This window comes from Vigna radiata, unplaced genomic scaffold, assembly GCF_000741045.1.
Source record: "Vigna radiata var. radiata cultivar VC1973A unplaced genomic scaffold, Vradiata_ver6 scaffold_363, whole genome shotgun sequence".
Lineage (NCBI taxonomy): Eukaryota > Viridiplantae > Streptophyta > Magnoliopsida > Fabales > Fabaceae > Vigna > Vigna radiata.
This window is the reverse complement of record NW_014542354.1, coordinates 132,869-153,718: the sequence shown is the minus strand read 5'-3', so window position 1 is coordinate 153,718 and position 20,850 is coordinate 132,869. Positions and strand designations below refer to the sequence as shown.

The window sequence follows — 20,850 nt, the reverse complement described above, 5'->3', positions numbered from 1 at the left end:
TTTTTAGTTGAGAATGAAAATTATTAAAATACCCTTAACCTTAAAACTTAAAATCTATGATATATTAGGATAGACTTACGCAAGTTAGCAAACTCATATATATATATATATATATATATATATAACCATTAAACTAAAACTCAATTAAATTTTGTTGATGAATCAAGTGATTTTAAAATTGGTATAACTATTTACTATATTGTTCTAGATCAAATATTTGTATGAAATGTTGTTTGACTGGTAAAAGAATAATATCGTTAAATTAAAGTGATTATACTTATTGTTTTTAGGCTTAATACCGCTTTTGGTCCCTAGTTTGGGAGGGTTTGTTCAATATGGTTCTACCTTTTTTTTTCATAACAATTGATCCCACCTTTTGAAAAAACTGTTCAATTGAGTCCTTTTTGTTCATAGTGGTCCCATATTCAAGTTTAAATTGTTTATTATAGTCCTTATTGTATACGATGATGACATGATTTTTAACATAACATTATGTCAGGACTGTTAAGATAACATTTGGATAGGTGAATGCATGAAAGAACTTATTGACGTCGTAACCAGCATCGTTAGAAAATTGACGTCGTAACCAAAAAGGAGTCAATTGAACAGTTTTTTCAAAAAGTGAGATCAATTGTTACTAAAAAAACAAGGTGGGACCATATCGAACAAAATCTCCCAAACTAGGGACCAAAAGCGGTGTTAAGCCTTGTTTTTAAGTTCGAAAATAAAAATATATCAAAAATTAGGATCTATACAAATTTTAATCTCATGAATTTCATAAATATTTATTTATTCTATTAATAGATGAAACATTTCATTTAATGCTATCAAAATGGAAATGTTTCTCCCTCCACCACCACTTTTGCACCTTTCATCACCACTTTTGCTCATTCTATCTTCCCAGAACTATAATTTTTTTAATTATAAAATTAACCTTTTTTACTTTTTTAACTTAATTTTTTTACTTTTTAATTTTATTTATTCAAACCCTAATTTCTATTCATATTTACTGAGAATGCATTTTCACCGTGAAACTCCACCTTAACTCTTACTATCACATTCGTTTTTGTTCCAAGATTTGTTCCCACCCCTCCAACTCTTTAATATTCGTTCCGTTTGTTTCCTCCATCTCCTTTTGGGTTTCGTGGTGTGGTGGTCATTCGGGCGGAGCGACAATGAGACGTGCGACGGTGTGGCAGTGAGACGATGCAATAGTGTGGCAGTGTGTGCGGTGGCCAGTGCTTCGCGACTTGGGTCTTCTTCGAGAGGTTAGTTCTTCATAAATGTATTCGCTGTGTGTGGTTGATGTTGTACAACGTTTTGCGAATGTTCAGAAGAAGATCGAAAGCGTGGAACCCGCGAAGTCCAGAAGAAGATCGAGAGCATGGAAAAGGTCATATTCGCAATGAGGAGCCTCCACAAGGCCATGGAGTGCCTCACGATGGTGAAACATTAAGGCAAACAATGGCCTCAAGGTCAAGGTGGAATGCTTCAATGATAGAATCACGTTTTATCAGAGGCAGATTATGTATTTCAAACAAGTCTCTCTTTGGGGTCAGACATTCGACAAGGTTGTCGGACTCATGGCGAGGATTGTCTGCTACCTCTCACACACCACACCCTTACACCAAACACAACGAAAGAAAGAAAGGAGAAAGAATTCTAAATAAAGAAGAATAAGATCAATGAGAGGGGACAAAGTAGAATGTGAGAAAAAGAGGTTGTGTGCAATAGGAGATTGGAGTTAAAAAATATTAACCTAAAAGATAAATTTTACTTAAGGATATAATAGGAATATAAAGATGAAGGAAGGGGTAAAAGTGGAATGAGGAGGTGGAGGGAGCAAACAGTAGTGGTGGAAGGAGTAACACCCCAAAATGGGTCAGTCCAATCTGATTTGGCCCATCACAAGTTAGCCACTTGGTGAACTAACCCAACTTAACTCATTTATTAGTTAATAAAAAAAATTCAAATTCGGGCTGGCCCACGTCATGAATTGATAGATAAGACAAATTAACTTACTACAAATTTAACGTGAACCAAGTTCTTTATAAGTCAAATTCAAAATTAACCCATATCAATTTCTTTTTTTCAAGATGGCTAACATGTTATAGCCAATTTTGATAACACCAATCATCTATACGTTATTCTATATGTTGTATAAATACCTTAATAAAATTTCTCATTTAACTTTTATTTCTTCATTATTAATTTCTTAATTTATTTAATTAATTGAATTAAAAAAAAAAACTTTAAAATCCCCTGTCTTTTCTATTGTACTAAAACTTTTACATCTATAATTATCAATAATACTACTTTTATTACAAATGAAATTGAAACCTATAATATTGGTCCATATTAAGTTCTTAAATCTATTACTTGTAACAAAATATTACTAATATGGTTTTTCAAAATAATTTCCCTATTTTCTTGTTTAAAAAGGAATCAAGTTTGAATTCAATTATCCGGAAAGTAAATTTGGGGTGATTTTGTAGCATATTTGAAATGAAACTTTTGAAGATCATGAAAAGATAAACTCTCCTATCCGAGTAAAATAAAAGGCATCTTATCTGTGTACTCTGTTTTTTGCCACAGTGGTATCTGCAACAAGAATTCAAATAAATCTTGTCTATAACGGCTATGCTGCTCCTGTGCCAAATTCTCACTATTGGGTGTTTTTCCCCTCACACCAGACATTAAAAGTTGCAGGGCAGAGTAATGTAGCAGCAGAGCATAGCAGACCTAACCTGGCATGCACCGCAAATTGCCATTGAAGAGCGTGCCACAGCAGAGCAGATTAAACAACATTGGAAACATTACACCTATCCTTAACAACATTGGAAACCATGCGTAACGTTTAAATCGAATTGCTATTAATTTCTGTCATGTTCCACTTAAAAACTCTTCTTTTTTTCAAATCATGTTAACTTTTCTTTTGTTATCACCGGAAATACTTTAAAAGGGTCTTTATGATGTTAACGTCGGTTTGAATTTGATTGATTAAACAATTATAATAAATAAATAATAAAAATTTGAATTTTTGTATTTTTATTTTTATTTATAACTTTTTTCATTATTTATTATGATCAATTTAATTATAATTCAATTATGTTTATATTTGATGTTTGATTTGTATAGATTAGTTAGAAAATTAACCAGTTTTGATATCGATCAATCAATTTTTTTATACTAAATCGATTAATTATGTTATTTCATCATTCTATATTATATAAAATTAAATTATTGTAGAAGAATTAAATCAACACATTTATAAAGTAAAAACATATTTAGTTTTAAAATAAATCATTCACCACAAAACTAAACTATTATACATAAATTTTGAATTTATCCATTGTTTTTGTTGGAAATTTCATATAAGGTCAATTCATAATATATAAGTGGATGAAGTTGAGTTAGATTTAAAGTCCACTTTTAACATAGTATCACAGTCAACCATTTTTAAAAGCTTATCCTAATATATAAGTAGGTGTAAACCGATCTTGTGGAGTTGAATTAAACTTAAAGTTCACTTTTAACAATTTTATATGAGTTGAGCTAAACTTAAAAGTTTACCTCTAAGAGTTTTATACCATCTTTTAAAAATTAAGCGTAGAAAATAATAATATTTAATAATTATGAAATTAAGTAAAGTAAATAAATATTTTTTTTTGTCTTCTCAAATTTTGAAAAAGTAACGTGAAAGTATATGTTTATTGTAGGATTTGTTACCGTTAAAAAGTGAAATAAAATGGATTGAATGACATATCATGCATGCATCAACTACTTCTCCATTTTTCCCAGTTTTAAGGCTTGGAGATTCCTACAGTGCCTTGGTTGTTTTCTTCTATCAAGATAGGAAAATGATATTTTGATATCAATTTTTGACACTATTTTGACATTATACATGTATTAAAATGTGGTTGGACGATTTCAAATTAAAAAAGCTGAAACAAGGACATATTTGAAAGAAAAAAACCACAAAGATTTTTTTTTTTTAAATCGTCCAACCACATTTTGACATGTATGCAGTGTCAAAATGGTGTCAAAAAGTTGGTGTCAAAATATCATTTTCCATATCATGTGATTCCTCTCATAAGTTCTAATTTTGACCACCGAATGACATATTTTAGTAAATCTTATAACACAAAACCTAAAGTTCTCAAAAACTAAACACAACTTGAAAAATTAATAAGTGGTAAACCCCTCATAGTTAAGTTATTCCACACACAACACACAAAGTAAAACATATATATGCGTGTAAGAATAGGAGAATAGGAAAGAACAAACCTAAGGATTACAAATGTTGTAACAAGTTATCCTATGTAAACATATTTTTCATAGGAAACTTAAGTAAATAAAGGATATGAAAGACTGTTAAAGCTTACCTGATTTTGTCAAAATAAAGTTTGAAAAAGTTTGAAATTGTTCTAGTTGTCGAACTCACCAAAAATTGTGAAGAATAACAATTTCAGTCTTTTTTTAGTATGAGTATCAAACCTTTGAGAAAAATACTTAAGTATTAGAACAACATAAATTAATCATTTAATAATATTGTTAGAATTTTCCTCAAAGTAATTCAATTATGGAAAAAATAACTTTATTTCTAAATTAAATCTCTATTATAGAGTTTAAAAGAATTTAACCAATTAATTTATCTTTTAATGATCATTAATGTTAATTTTAATCACTCATCAATAACAGTTATCATATTAATTACGTTTTGACTTTGCTTAACTACTATCATGACCGATGGATTGCAAAGTCTTTTTTTCCTACCTCAATCATTCGATCTATTCAACTCACCACACAATCATGACCAATAGATAGACTCTTATCCTACATTAACAAATACAAATACAAATAATGTAAAAACTTAAAATTAAATTAATTGTCTTAGATATGAAATAAAGTAAAAACTATGAAAAAAAGAATTTCAACTTGAATTTTCTAAAAAGAAAAGAAAAAAAAATGTAATTTGAATGTTTCTTATAAAACAAAATTGCAAATCAAAATGATAATTCAAAACTTAACTACTATGGCATAAAACATAAAATTACATAAATATGACTACATAAAATAAATTAACTTTTAAAATGAAAGAATACTGTTATGTAATATGATTTTAATTAAAAAATATAAAAATGAATGGATGTACCAACATTTTTTTTTAAATCAATTATCAATAGATTTAGTAATAATTTTTATAAACATCGATAAATTTTACTACATTATAATCAAATAATATGACATTTATTTACCTACACAATTTATCAATAAAAATATTCATCGATAATAAAAATAACTTTTTTCATCAAGAAAATCATTTAATAATATGTTATTTCTTTATAATAGAAAATTTAATTGATTAAAAGTGATTATTAGACTATGATAAAACATGATCAAATTCCATAAAGATAAAATTAAGAAAGGACAACAACTTTACAGTGTTTAAAAATAATTGTATACAATTTTTTTTAGATAAATAATTTTATTCTAAATAAATGATTTAACAAATGTTAATTAAATTTAAATTTTATTTATTTTATAATATATATTTTCGTTTATGAAAAACTGAAAATATGTAATCATAGATAAAATAATTAAAAATAATACACAAGTATATTCAAATATAAACATAATAATAAAGAAAAATGTTAAAGAAGATATAAGATAGAAATTAAATAACCAAACTCATATGATATAAATAAAAATGTTCTAAATAAGTTATTTTAAGTATATTACCATATTATTCAAACCAGTTAATAAACTAATCAAATAAATCGATAATTAACATGTTGCTCTTACTAAGTATAGTTTACTAAGTACATTGTTTTCGTATACAAGTCAGCTTTTTATTAGGGATGAGAAATACATTAAATTGATAAAATAATGTAAATAATGAAACAACACATTATCATATTATATTAAGGCAACAAATTATCATGTTACAGAAGGTAATTATAATATTTTATCCTCTTATATCTTATCTTCAAAACAACTAGTAAGTAAAAATCAACAATATTAAGCTAAATTACACAATCACTTATAAGTTGGAAAATCAAAAATCACATTTGGATTCACAAATATCTACCAAATTTAATCCCTAATTAGGAAGACATTAATATCATTGAACTAACCTGCACAACAAAATTTGATTTTGTTAATTAGATTTGAATTAAAATGTAAATATAACTGAAATTTTTGTAAGTTATTTTCTTGCTAAATCAATTTAGTTACTACATTTTATGATATTGAAAAACATGTTTAAAAAAAATGTATATTAAAAACAATTTATACTTGTGAATAACTGTAAAATTAGTTTAAAAGTTATTCAAAATAGTTGAGTTTAGTTTACTAAAATTATTATACAATTCAATTTGTTTTCTTAAAGTGTCATCCAATTTAATTTCAGACAATATTTTTCATATTTAATTTTAACACCTGATATCTCTAACTTTTTTTTGTAAAAAAATATTATTTTTTTCAAACCAAAATCCCAATTTAATCATTTCTTAATAAAGAAAAGAATAGTTTTAAGTTTTATAATATTAAATATATTTTTACAATAAAAATAAAATATTCATTATGTTTTTAGTAAAAAAAGTTTCGAGTTACATTCGTAATTTGAATGGATATTTTATCATTAAACTATAATGGTTGGAATTTTTATCATTTATGTTTTTTTAAATATTTAATGATTATCATAATTTTTTCTATTTTCATGTTTTTGGTTTGACATGTTTTAAAAAATGATCCATAAATCCTTGTAAAAAGGGAAAATCAAAGATAAAAATGCAACCAACATTTTTACAAGTTTATCTTATACCTAAGTTAATCTGTACAAGTTTTGCAATATAACTTTTTTTTATTCTTTTTAGAATTTGGTTATAAATAAATTTTAATTTATGATTTTTTTAATTTTTTTTAAAAGAAATTTATGATGAGTTTTATCCTATTATACTATTATGATTATTCAAGTAACAATTTAATAATATATTCTTTTAAGTGAAGTTCCTATTTAGTACATAAGTTTTAAGATGTGAAAAAATGTAAATTTTAATAAAAAATTAATGATAAAATTTATGAAATAATAATTTGGTTACTTCATTATATATTTTTGTAATGGGATTGAAACGGTTGAAAACAGGTTTCGGACACCCAGTCGTAAACACCCAAATGTAATCGGGTTAAAACGGTTGAAAACAAGTTTCGGACACCCGAAAAAATAGATCCGGATGCCCGAAAATACGTTCGGCAATGGAGCGAAATGTGCGAGTTTGGCGCGAAAAAACGAATTTCATTACCTATTTTCTGTGTTTATATTTTAAACCTTATTCATTTCTTCCCCAAAGCCAATTTGTAGTTTTTCTTTACCATTGAGTTTATATATATATATAGCTGTCCAAACCGATCTTTTCTTAATCCAGTCTCTTACACACATTATAAGAAATAGGGTTGAGTTCTTTTATTTTCACTACAGATCTTACAAGTCCAAATCAGTTATCAAAACTCACAGCAGATTTTGAAAAAAGTGGAAGAGGAATGGCAACGCCGACGGGGACCATGGCCGGCGGTGCCGAACTTTTTTCTACTCCACCTCGTCCTTCTTCTCAAGATCTTTCTCAAGATCCGAATTCGAATCGTGCCAAGACCACCACTCCCAGGAGCACCACCCCGCGGGGCCGGAAGAAACTTCCATTCGTGCTGCAAAACCTAAAGAGTGCTGAGGAGAAGCAAGCCTATATCGAAACCCTAGAAAAGGAGCTCGACGCCTTGTTTCGCTATTATAAGGAAGCCGTAGCTGAGAAAGTGCGCGTCGAACTGAGCCAGTGCGGTGGTTCACGAAACGCCGTGGTCGCGGCTCTGTTGGAGGAGAGCGACCTTCCGCTGTCGAAGCTTGTCGAGGAAATCCACGACAGATTGAATGGGGAGGTCGGTAGCGGTGCAATTATACTAGCGGAGCCGGTGACCTACGCCACTGTGAAGAGTAGCGTGTTGTTTGCGGGACAGAGAGTGACTTATGGATTGTCTAATGCCGATGCCGATGTATTAGAAGACTACTCCGAATCGTGTCTTTGGTGTTGGGAGGTGATTGAGAATTCTTGTTTATCTTAATTTCTGTTCATGTTTAATACATTAAGTATTCAATAATATAACATGCATGCTAAGATTTGGTCATTTAATTCTAATTGAGACTTTTTAGGAGTGTCGTTTGATGTTGGGAGGTGATTGAGAATTCTGGTTTAACTTTCTTTTCATGTTTAGTAAATTAAGTATTCAATAGTATAACATGCATGCTAGGATTTGGTCATTTAATTCTAATTGAGACTTTTTTATCGGTGATACAGACGAGAGATATGAAATTGTTGCCGCAATCCATCCGAGGACAGCTTGGTATTCGACGCATGTGTCGAAAGAGGATTCATGATAGGATTTCAGCGGTCTCTGGTAATGTGATCGCTACTATTGTAATTAGTTTTGGTTGTTGAATGTACTTTGATTATAATTAATCAAATTATTTATTTTTCTTGAAAGTAAGAATGTGAGTTATTATTTTTGCGGTTGGTAATGTGACTTTCTTTTTGTATTGTAACTGCATTTACACTGAAACTAAGCCTAACTTATGTTCGTAGTTGGGTGTTTCATTGTTTTCACATTTCCATGAGTTCTTTATCTGATCAAGTTTTGGAAATGAGATTGTTTGTTTATTTACTAGGTATTTGCTAACTATTATTTTTTTCCAGAAATGATAGCAGCTCTGAAAAGGCTAGAGTGTGAGCCAAATTTCAATGATGCCTTAAAGAAGGCGTCGACAAAGCTTAGTAAAGCTTTTCCTGAAGCAGATATCCGCTTGTTAGTGGATAGTTCGATGCAGAAAAATAGTGAAGCCATGTACATAATACTTCCTAACATTATTTGGTCTGTGTCTCAAATATTTAAATGTCTATGATGATTGATCTAATTTTAACATATGATTGTAGGGACAAGAAAAGAGCAAATCAAGAAAATAAATTGCTAATGAAACAGCTGGAGAGAAACAGAAGAGAATCTGAGAAAGAGAAAGCAAGCATGCACAATGAACTACAACGAGAAACACAGCCCAATGCAAATGTAATTATTTTTGCTTTGCTATGTGTTCTTTATATCTGAAGTGGCTTCTTCTTGATGTTGCTCTTATTGGCAGTGCAATCATGTTTTACCTATGTTTAAAATGAATATTTTCTGCTAGCTAATATGATTGTAGCAGTCTGTTGCGTTATATGGTATTTGTTATAATATAGTGGTACCAATTCTTAAAATTTAGGATACAGTACTTTTTTTAATGATTTATTAAAAAAAATTGAATTAAAAATTGATTTATCAGACATTAATACTTTTGCAAGTGTATAATTGTAATGGCTTATCAAGTTTAATTTTTTAAAGCATTATTATATATTTTTTGCACTATATAATAAAAGTATATTACAAAAATCTTTAATACATATAATATTAAAATGAAATTATAGTTTTTTAATACATCTGATAGTTTTTCCACCACTTGATTCTTTTAGGAGTCGGATTCACAATTATCACAAGGTGAGGCAAAAAATGATGACAAATGTACTATAAATAAGCAACAGCAAAAGAAACAAGTAGAGGAAACAAAAAGGGATCAGAGGCGTCGAGAGAAAGCTGAAGCTGAGTTAAAGAAGAAGCGTAGTTTAGAAAAACAAGCCTCACTTATGGAGCGTTTTTTGAAAAAATGTAAAACTAATTCCTCACCTGAGAATGACAAAGTTTCAACCAAATCAGCTGCATCTGATTTGTCAAGCAGCAAGAATGAAGGTTTGTTTGAGTCAGCTACACTTTCAATGGATTGTACTCTTGCATCAAGTAATGATGTAACACTTGAGGATATTCGCAAGTAAGTTTGTTTCAACATTCTTTTTTACACTGGTTGTTCTGTTTTCAGATCTAACTAAAAATGTCCCATTTCAGGTCACACTTTTCTTCATGGCGCTCTTTAGGACAATCAATTCGCTCAAACAGAAAACAGAACTGGGGCATTCGTCAGATGCCTAGGACTGAAGTTTTTAAGGAGCTTAAGCTGACAACTATTAAAACTGATGTTCATGATGATGAGTTGGACATGGAAAAAAACGGGGACAAATTGGGTGGATGTAGTTCTGATATCAGTTTATGTCCAGTGAATGGCGATGGTTCTCTTCCTGATGACAAGAAGTACCGTCGAGCTAGACAATTATTTCAGTTTGATAAGTCTCATAGACCTGCCTTTTATGGTGTTTGGCCCACAAAAAGGTTGGATTGTGCTTCATGCATGGGTTTTTCTATTTCGACTTTTAATAGGATGTAGTATGCATTTGCTTAAAAATGGGTAAATCCAGTGATTCAACTGTTCGTCTAAAGTTTAGTTATGCAGATACTATCCCTAATGTCAGATGCTCTGTTGTTGATTTGATTAAATGCCTATAAATGATTACATTAGAGTTCTTATCAATGATACTTTTGCTTGTGTTATAATATGTATTTTCAGTATTTTCTTGTTGGAGATTGCATGTGTATTAAAATTTGTCTTTCTCGTAGTCATATTGTTGGAGCACGCCATCCGCTAAGGAAGGATCCAAGCCTGGATTATGATGTCAGCAGTGACGAGGAGTGGGAAGAGGTGCATTGATTTTTCTGTATTTAATTGAATTGATTTACAATGGATGCCGTCCATCTGCTAACAACATTCTGTCTACTTTAGGAGGAACCTGGTGAAAGTCTTTCTGATTGTGATAAAGATGAAGAAGATTGTCAAGAGGAATGTTCAAAGTCTGATGAAGAAAGTGAAGATGGGTTTTTTGTACCAGATGGTTATCTCTCTGAAAATGAGGTATAGGCTTGGTCTTTTTGCTATTACAATGTTTTGCATTTCCTGATTCTGAGACGAGTCATGTTTAGACTTTTTGATTTCGTGATATCTGTGCATGCCGTGTATTTTTTTTATCAGCCATGGGATAGGAGCAAGTCTCAAGGCTTCTTTTATTTCACCTAGAACAGTATTATCTTTAACAAACAACTGTTTTTGGATTTTTAAACCACTACAACTGATTAGTTAAATTTATTTTATTTATATATAGGGTGCACAGGTGGACGGAATGGAAATGGAGGGTGACACTAAGGGGAATGATAGCTCATCTAGCTACAATGAGGAGTTTTGTTCTTTACTTCGGCAACAAAAATATATAAACAGTTTGACAGACCTTGCTCTCCGGAAAAATCAACCCTTGATTATAACAAATTTCAATCATGAGAAAGAGTTGTCATCAGATCACAGTACTGGTGGTATTTCTAAGATGGAGCAGAAGTGCTTGCAGGCCTTGAGTATGTACATAGTTCCTGGCGGCTCACTTGTAGAAATACCCGAGGGTAAGATGCAAGACGAAGAGCAAAAGGTCCATCGCCCTGATGGTAAAGGTGGTGCTAGTTCAACATCCAGTGTAGCTGCCATTTCTGACTCAGATCTACTCACAATTGTAAGTTAGGCATTTGAGTTGGATGATTTTCTTGCATCTATCAAGATGTATGTGTAGTTTGCTAGAGTCAATGTAGTGAAATTGGTTGAGGGAACAATCAATGATTATGTTGGTTGAGATGACACTTGCCAGGTGCAAGGATTTAGGCAAGCTGCCCCTTTTGTTCTCTCCCAATTTCATTGTGGCTAATTTTATGAGATAACATACAAGTTTTATCACTTTACAAAGATTTTGTTAACTTTTCAGGTGACCACTATTCAAAGTTGTTCTCAAGGTATGAATAAAGTGCTAGGGTCTTTGCAACAGAAACTCCCTTCTGTGCCGAAGTCCTTAATGAAGAATAAAGTACGCGAAGTATCTGAATATGTTGATAACCGTTTGCAGGTTAGTTTGGTGGAGATCTCATAATCTAGCAATTGCAGCTAATTATTATAGTGAAAGTTATTAAAATTAACGATTTTAAGTATAATTTGGTAGTATATTTTTATAGTATAATTATTTTTCTCATAATCTATGCTGAATTTTATTTTTCTCATTTTTATCCAGGTGAAGAAAGAAGTTCTGGATAAGCTTGGTTTGACAGGTAAACCTGGTGTTTGTTTCAACACGAAGTCTTGATGTTGTTTGTTTCAATATCTAACTATGTCTGGTTGAACTGTCAGAAAAACCCGGTGAGGGACCGAAGAGTATTGCTGCATTTTTTTCAAAAAGGTGCTTACTGCCGGGTGGTGAAATTGTTAAACCTAGTGAAACTTCACCACTGCCATCCCAGAAATCATCTTCTGCCATTGATGAAGAACGACCAGAAAGTTCGAATAAGATGTAATGTCTCACATTTTATTGCTTATAGTCGCTTTTCCTACGTTCAGATTTCCTAGTTTAGACTTTGTTCACCACTGTAAGCAAGTTCCTGAATATCCTCCATGTCCAATGCTCCCTTTACTATCCTTTGCAAGCTTAGACTTCATTGTGTTAAATGTAATGTAAAAAAAAGAGAATGTGCTATTTGCACCCTGTGTTTATTTTTCCAACTCTCCTTTAATAATAACTGTGATCTATATTTGTCCTCAATCTTACTTGATTTTTTATTTTTCCAAGTACACCTAGAAATGTTAAATATTTATTATATGTATTTTAAGTAAAATGAATATAAATATACTATCACATTAAATGTTACTTATTAATTGACCTATTAATATATAAATTTAAAATAATAAAAGTTTACAATTTGATTACGTTCTAAGTTCATACTGAATTGCAGAAGACGACACTCATTTTTTTAGCTTGTGTCTATTCTGAATATATTTGGTACAACAATCTTAGATGTTGAAAGCGGTAAGATATGGGAAATTATTGAATTTTTAGTTGACCAGACTTGTTTTTTTAGTTATGATAAAGGATAAAGTAGTTTGATTTAGTAATTTTTTTTTTCACAAAATTATTGAAGCTTATAAGATTTTATAACATTTATGGATCAATTAACACTCACTGCACTATTATTTCATATAATAGATTATATATTTAAAATTTTTTATTTGGTTTTGTTATCACAGTAACACTACGCAATTCAACAGTGAATTAACAAACTTATATTCTAAACCTTGTTGAATATTGTAAGAGCCACAAAAATCCAGTTGCATACTTCTTCAACCCATGTTAAACCACTACCACAAAGCATATTAGATAGGTCCTTTTTGGTGCTTCTAACAACAATTAGCGTAAACTATCAAAGGCAAGGCCTATGAATTCTAACACAAAAATGCAATAGGGAATGAGGTAATTTCTTGGGTGGTTGAACATACCAAAGTAACTAGTTGATGAGTCTATAATGTTTGTAGAACCCAAGCAGCTTCAACCATAAGTGTTTCCTCTGGTTGTTGTTATAACATGGAGACGTGCAGGTGAACCTCTGGAAAAAGTTTCATCCAGCGTTTCTGGTTTTGATGATAGCATTTGCCAACAAGAAGGGAACTGAAATACCATAGCCCAGAAAATGGAGAACGGGGTTCATCTCATAAGCTTTTAGAAGAGTTCTGCAGTTCTGTAACGGAAGAAGTAAAGTAAATGAAACAGAACAAAAAAGAACGAAAGAAAAAGGAAAAAGTAAGGACAACCAAAAAAATTAGTGTTATTCTCTAACTAAAGTAAGAGTTTCATATGATACTACTAATATTGACCTATTATTGTGTAAGTCATCAAGTTGGCACTTTAGTTTTATCTGAGAAGTTTACTAAACTGTAAAAACATCCAAGGTGTGGAAAGATGTTTGTTTTTTCTCCTACCATCCTCACCAAAAAGTAGAGATATTTATAATTGTAATAATCCATGTTAAACCTACTCTTAATTTCGGTTGCATGCTTTACAAACTATACTTCAGATTCCTCCATTATAATTGGATTTGACTATTTCAAAGAGAGTAAAGATAATATAAGTAATATCAATTGTTTAAGAGAAAATTGGTGCTTGATATGCTGCAAAGTTTTATTTTAAGGCTTACCATAAAATGTTTCCAACAAATTGCCAGGCACACCACACACAGAAGCTTCCTAATCCATCGTTTGCAAAGGTGAACATTTGATACTATGCTGCTATGGTGGTCATTTAATACAGTTTTTCTAGAGTCCATACGAAGGTCATCTTTCTTCTTCTCTAAGAATGCTAACACATGTTCCCGGAAAATTGCTCTTTCTGCTGTCAGAGCACCAGTGACCAAAATTGCAGGCAAAACTACGTATAATAGATGGGGAAGAACCACCACTATGATATCAGGAGATCCAACATACTCAAGCTTCCCCTCTCCATTAGAATTCTCTATGGCCCACCCCATATAGGTCATGTATACCATATTTTCCCCTTCATTAAAAACTTGCCCCATAAACCAGGGGGATAATATCAGATAAAATAGGTATGCTATCCAACCAAACCATAATGTGTTGATCCTGCACAGCTCCTGGAGAAGCCATAATACACCATTTACCAAGCCTTTATTGACAATGAAGTTCTTGTAAGTGTATCTCTTCTTTGGAAAAACAAGGAGAGCTTTTGGAAAAAGGAGGAATAAGAAAAAAAAGTAAAGAGCAGACCAGAATATTGGGTAGTATAGGGCAGCCCATTGACACCCCATGACCATGAACTCCTTCCAGCTCCAAGAAAGTTTGAGGCTAAGACCATTGATAGAAAACGGCCTCAATTCGGTCAAAGTTGATCTGCCTGCACTGTCATTTGCTTCAATTTGAAGCCAATATCTATCAGGAGAAGCATCCTCAAAGGCTTTGTAATTCCATGGTGCAAGATAGAGGTCTCCCGTGGTGTTCTCATCAGCATGCCTGATCATATGTGTTTCTAATACTAAATCAAGGTTTCCAGATTTTGAGTCGTAGATCCTAGCTACAACTGATGCAACTGGGGCAACAGAAAACACAAGAGCTCGAATTTTCTCATAAGATGAAGGGAGCACAGGTTTACATTCATAGTTGTGACGGCATGAAGATGTTATCATAAAGCGAGAGTCTAATGGAAAAGTGGGCAATATAATTGCTGGTTTGGTTCCTGATTTAAAATCAATATCAACATATGAAACATGGCCTCTATCAATGGCTAAAATTCGAAAGGCTCTACTCTTCCTCCAATCACCCATCTCCCACTCCCAAAAGTCTTGAATTGGTGTGTCTCCCATTGAACAATTTACAGTACTTTCAAATGATCTCTGATGTATATTGAACTGAATTTTTTTTTGCAAGGGAGAAAAATGACCACTCAACTGATGATGCCGCTTTAAGTTCACACCAAATCCAGTATGGAGATGCCCACACAGGTAAGCTGATATGGAATGCTTTAGGAAAACATCCTCCAAGGTCCTTCCAGAAATAGAGGGTGCTGAAAATGAGAGTGGAAAATGGCCAAAGGAAATTTTGGTAACTGGTTTTTCTGACTGAGAATCCCACTCTGAGAGTTTCAAGTCTAGATCCTTTAGTAATTGATCTGTGGGATGCCCAAACAGATTGGTTGGACCTCGTAAGCCAGTTGACATTGTGCTGTCAAACCCAACAAAGAGATGCTTTCTTTCTTTGGTCTGTGATACAATGCGAGTGTGAAAAAATAAGTAAGAAACAACATCATAGCACCAAGCAATAATAATAATATAAGAATCAAACCTACAATTTGAGAGTTCTGAATTCTTTAGTCTAGTCAAAACATGTGCATGTATAATAAGGAACTGGTTTTAACAACTTTATAATTCAGTACATAAGCATGTATTTCATCATGGTTTCAACAGTTAATTTTCTCATCAATGTTTACAATCCTAAATTCCATGGATCCAAGTGGAGTCTGATATTTAAATTTGTGTCTTACAATATGCTTACTGTGAAGGTTAATGCTTGCTCTAAAGTTAGGGAAACAGCAACATTTCAATTTCATAATTTGATATTTACTCAAGAGAAAATGAATATGCGATACTGACCTCAACTGTGACACTATTGACACGCCCATTTCTTCCTAATTGCCCACTGATGCTGTATTTAGAAAAAAAATCAGAAGGACAACCAACAAACGGAACACCAAAACTATCATGGTTGCCTCTCAGGTCAAAGAACAAGCTCTTGTCGAGTCCACTTCTCCCAATAACAGTGTCCAGTACGCTCCGGTATTCCACCCATTCATTCTCATTCTGCTTCATTGTCAGCAAATCCTTGCTTTTACCGTCTGGTAAACAGCAACATTATGCGATAACATCCACAACCACAACATTGGAATAAAGAGTTTGATCTTCATACATAATTATCTAATCAGAAATAATCTCTATAGATAACTTTTAAAGTAAATTACAATTACAATTACAATTACAACCCATGAAATTTCATCAAATACCACGTGGTATGGTATCTCTACTTTGTTTTACCCCCACACTAGCTTCCCTTAGTTCTATGATTTGTTTAAAAATAGATCACACTCATGTCTTTTTATTACCTAAGAAACACGTTATACAATCAATGTACCCTTGTAAGAGGTTTTTTTAGGATAATAGACAAATTTGTCTCCTATATTGCGAGAATAGACAGATTTTAAAAAAATTACAAAAATAAACAAGTTATACAGTGTCATACGACTTCATATGTAGAAGTTGTACACTCTTAAACAACTTTAGTTATATCATTTCTGAAAAGTTGAAGTCATGTATCTCTAAATAATTTTAACGCGTTGTAATCAATTATGTATTGCTAAAGTCGTCTATCCCTATACAACTTCATCCTTGAAGTCATCTACTCCAACTTCAACAATACATACATGTTGAAGTGGTCTAGGTAGTACATAACTTCAACTTTTCACGTTTAGGGTGCACGACTTCTTATTATGAAGTCAGAGACTGCACCATTGGTCTATTTTCGTAATTTTTTTAAAACTTGTATATTTGTCTATTATCATAATATACACTCGTAAAAATACTCTTATAAGGAGATTTCAGCATACATAAACAAACAGTTACGAGTATGCTCTCTATTTTAAATATTTGAAGACTGACAACCAATCAGAAATCATCTTTAACATGAATATCAAAACAGATATCATATTAACAAGTTTACACCTTTACAATGTACATTCTAATTAAATTCTAACATCTCAAGCCATTGTTTCAAAAGTCAACGACCGTACTACCCCAATATATGATTAGACGACCATAAAAATGTATTCCAGGCAAATTCTTAGAACAAATCCTACACATCATTATTCGACACCCCAGAACCAATTTTAGCTTAAAAATGGAAACTTAAAAGGTGGGTAATGAAAGGAATGAAAGATAAGACGAACCAGTGAGGTCGCCAGTGATGAGGACGAGGGAGGGGTTGATGACGGAGAGAGCAGGGCCCACAAATTCGGCGAAATCGAGGGCACGATTTGGATGGTGAACGCTGAAATGAAGATCGGAAAGCTGAACCACCCAAACCACAGAATCTAGGCCTTCTTTGATGTGTGTATCTCCATCACTGCTTTCAGCTATGCAAATGTCACATAGAATCGCAATAGCAAGAAGAAGAAGAAGAAGCTTTGTGCTCCTTCCTCGGTGGTTTTGGGTTCGCAGTTTCATTTTGAATTGTTCAAATTCAGCGCACGGAATTGGGGTGCTTTTTCTACGTTGGTTTCATGATCACTGTAATGAACTACAGTGAATGAACCATGTTCTTCCTTCCACTGAGATTCTTTTATTAATTAACAATCTCGTTTCTTAAATTTAAATTAATATTTTATAAGCTAAATCATTAATTGGTCTTTCAATTTGTACTCAGATGATGTTGATATTTTATTTTTAAAATTTTAAATCTTAGTTTAATTTTAGATTTCACATATTTTATTTCCTTTTACATTTCAATTACTTCAATTATTTTTCATGATATTTTAAATAAATGAGTTCACTTTTATATAAATTACACACACATATAACTATTTCTATGTTTTTATTTGAATGATATTTAAGATAAAGCTCAAGGACCAGATGTTCTAAAATACAATTTAGGAAAGTGACTAAATAATTTATTAACATAACTTTTTAATTTTTTGATGAATTGAATAAAAAGAGCGAATTAAAAGGAAAAAAAAAAGTGGAGAGTGAATAAAAAATGAGAAATAAATAGAAAATAGCTGTATTGTAATTAATTTGATAGAATAAAATGGATGATAGATTATTGTATAATGTCTAAAATATTTGTTGTGTCTGCTTAAAACAAAAAAAAATGATTTCTCTAACTATTAAAATAAATTGCTGGTTATGTTTGACAAAATAAGTCACATAATTAGTTATATTAAAAACATAAATGATTACATTAATATTATTTGTAGCATATATGTTTTATTTTTGTAAATAATTGCTTTAGTAGATTCTTGCACGTGGGTACATTTCATGTAATATATTATATATCTGTCTTTTATATTGTTGGTTGAGTCATTCATAAAAGATAATGGAAGCTTATGTGAAAACATTATAAGATTGAAGCCACATAATTAATTTTGTGCTTTTAAAATTAACCAATTGGAAGAGGATTATGTGAAAGATTTGAGACCAATATATGGAACATTCTCAAAATATTTATATGCTACTTTATATCGAAGTTAATAATATAAATGGTTAAAATAAAATGAGTTGGTTCAATTCACCTTTTCTAATGAGTTAAACATTTTATAATCTACTTCAATTCAATATAAGTTAAAGAATTTATTCATTAAAATATATTTTTTTATTTTAATCTATTTTATATATTTATTTTAATACAATCAAAATTTGATTTTTTTATTTGTTAACTTGTTTTAACTATTATACAATATTTTGATATAAGTGAAACTTCCACATGTTTAATCTCAAGTTCAATAAAAAAAATATGGGTATGAAGATATCCTAATAAATACAGAAGAAAATGTTATTTAAAAATATTTAATTAATTTTAGAGTGGTTAAAATGAGTAAGAAGGAGCAATGGTTTTATGTTAAAAAATGCATAGAAGCACAAATTCATTTACGAAGGAAAAATATAATAGAAACATAACTTTTAATAAATGTATATATACTAAAGATTAAAACTTTAAAATGTGAATAAAATTATTCTAAAAGTAAGCCAGCATGTTCATTAGCACGAACTCATGAACAATGGGATAAAAAGCAATCTAGTTAGGTTTGTGTTATCTTTTTGTACATATTTTTAACAACACCGATAATTTTATATTTGCGTTAGGTAACTCATCTTCAAAAGCCATAGACTGTTGTGCACGTCAAGCTTCCCAATTTTATTTATAGGAATATTCTCAAAACAACATTACTTCAAAATAATAAAAATCAAAACAAAGGTTTCATAACATATTTCTTATCTTGGCATACTTCAAAAGTTCAATGCAATAACACTTTAAATAGTAATATTCTTGAAGCACTTGCAACAAAAAATCATTTTTATATATTATAAAAACACACTATTTTTGTTGTTATAAAATATTATGTTTTGGTAGATATTTTGTAAAACTGAGAGACAATATTTTTTTGACGTAATGATTCTGTTTTCCGACGCTTGATTCGTCTACTTTGCACACTTTCACTCGTGATCGGACAGTATTAGCAAGTGATCGAGTGGTTTAATGTCCACTTCCAATGCCTGAGTCGCTTACTCCACTTGGTTGTGATCGCTCGGTTATATTCTTGATCAGGGGAAGTACCTAAAAAAAAAACTCTAACGTTTAAGTTAAGAGCGATTTTGGAAATTTTTTATCAGAATTGAATATTTGAGACTTACATTTAGATTCGGTTGATTACTCATAAACCGCTTATTAATATGTCTAATAAGATATTTTTAATTATTTTATTGTTTATTGGACTATTGACCCAATAATAATTTAAACGCTGATTCAATTATGGTCCAACATTTGTTGATGTAGGATATAAACTGAAGAGTTCTTAATGCTAACCAGTCTATACTATATATCATACACATTACAAACATTTTATGATTATTTTAAGTAAAAAAAATCTTATCTAAACACCTAAAACAATCTCTTTCACTGGTAACGTTTTTTTTTTAATTTTAAAAAACTCAAGTTCAAAGAAAGCTGTTACTGTACGTTTATTAATAACACTTGTGATATAGAATATAATAAAAACCAAGTCCATTGAGTTTTTTTGTTTGTTTTGCATAGGCCCATTATGTGTAGGTATTGACACTACATGTAGGTCAAAAGTACCTTTGTTTTTGTCAAATTACGAGGCTTTTTTGTCGAGTACGTAGATTCATTCTGGGAAAAAACTTCATTTATTCAATCCACTTCACAATTTATAAAAGCTGAATAATCACTAAACTATTTGATCTTATTGGTAAAATCCTAATGATAATGTTATTAAGAAGGAGAAAATCTATCTGTAAAATAATTTTCGATGTTTAAGATACTAAAAAAGTTTATAATTTTACAAATATAGTCATTGATTATAAATTGAATATTTAAAAAATATCAATTATATTTATAAGATCAAATATATAATAACAAGTAACTGATAAATAATAATTAAAATATCAAACAACTCAAGTTTGGATAATTCCATAATAAAAAAGTTTAAAATTTTTTATTAGACAGTACTTTTTAATATATTTATTGAATCAGATAAGAATTATTTTTTTTTTTCATTTTCCTTGTTTCCTAATAAGGTAGTTAATAAATATATTTAAAACGCTAATTAATGGTTAAGTAGTCCAAAGTAAAAAATTAAAATTTTTACCATTTTTAATGCAACTTTATCATAACTTGTAAAAAAAAGCTTTAATGATACTTGTTTGCAAAGATATCTTAAGGTACCAATTAATTAA

The 20,850-nt window shown here is 30.6% G+C and overlaps 2 protein-coding genes across 4 annotated transcripts; one reads left to right on the top strand and one right to left on the bottom strand.

Moving 5' to 3' along the window:
* The first annotated feature begins 7,316 nt into the window (after positions 1–7,316).
* LOC106779563 (chromatin assembly factor 1 subunit FAS1) lies at positions 7,317–12,590 on the top strand. Of its 2 annotated transcripts, none has more exons than XM_022776624.1 (12): positions 7,317–8,088; positions 8,349–8,448; positions 8,745–8,892; positions 8,982–9,105; positions 9,552–9,904; positions 9,979–10,299; positions 10,585–10,666; positions 10,748–10,876; positions 11,124–11,519; positions 11,766–11,903; positions 12,066–12,102; positions 12,182–12,590. In XM_022776624.1, exons 1-12 carry the CDS (start codon positions 7,543–7,545, stop codon positions 12,343–12,345), a joined length of 2,538 nt encoding a protein of 845 aa, XP_022632345.1. In that variant the 5' UTR covers positions 7,317–7,542; the 3' UTR covers positions 12,346–12,590. The 2 variants fall into 2 exon arrangements, with proteins under 2 accessions (XP_022632345.1, XP_014523174.1); XM_014667688.2 differs by having other exon boundaries at positions 7,321–8,088; positions 8,982–9,111.
* A 495-nt stretch (positions 12,591–13,085) lies between these two features.
* LOC106779587 (putative metallophosphoesterase At3g03305) lies at positions 13,086–17,704 on the bottom strand. 2 transcript variants are annotated; one of them, XM_014667725.2, is made up of 4 exons: positions 17,328–17,704; positions 15,982–16,223; positions 14,017–15,591; positions 13,086–13,560 (listed from the first exon to the last, which is right to left on the bottom strand). In XM_014667725.2, the coding sequence occupies exons 1-4, from the start codon at positions 17,602–17,604 to the stop codon at positions 13,441–13,443; spliced, it is 2,214 nt and encodes a 737-aa protein (XP_014523211.1). In that variant the 5' UTR covers positions 17,605–17,704; the 3' UTR covers positions 13,086–13,440. The 2 variants fall into 2 exon arrangements, with proteins under 2 accessions (XP_014523211.1, XP_022632346.1); XM_022776625.1 differs by having other exon boundaries at positions 15,982–16,286; positions 17,328–17,426.
* Positions 17,705–20,850: the final 3,146 nt, after the last annotated feature.

What these genes read in the sequence shown, in the direction of transcription:
- LOC106779563 (XM_014667688.2), top strand. Translation starts at nt 7,543, where the DNA reads ATGGCAACGCCGACGGGGACCATGGCCGGCGGTGCCGAACTTTTTTCT. An exon ending in TAGGATTTCAGCGGTCTCTG is followed by an intron (nt 8,449 to 8,744) that starts GTAATGTGATCG and finishes ATTTTTTTCCAG; the next exon opens with AAATGATAGCAGCTCTGAAA. An exon ending in ACTCAGATCTACTCACAATT is followed by an intron (nt 11,520 to 11,765) that starts GTAAGTTAGGCA and finishes TTAACTTTTCAG; the next exon opens with GTGACCACTATTCAAAGTTG.
- LOC106779587 (XM_014667725.2), bottom strand. Translation starts at nt 17,604, where the DNA reads ATGAAACTGCGAACCCAAAACCACCGAGGAAGGAGCACAAAGCTTCTT. An exon ending in TCAATAGTGTCACAGTTGAG is followed by an intron (nt 15,592 to 15,981) that starts GTCAGTATCGCA and finishes ATTGTATCACAG; the next exon opens with ACCAAAGAAAGAAAGCATCT. An exon ending in TTTGTTGGAAACATTTTATG is followed by an intron (nt 13,561 to 14,016) that starts GTAAGCCTTAAA and finishes CTTCCGTTACAG; the next exon opens with AACTGCAGAACTCTTCTAAA.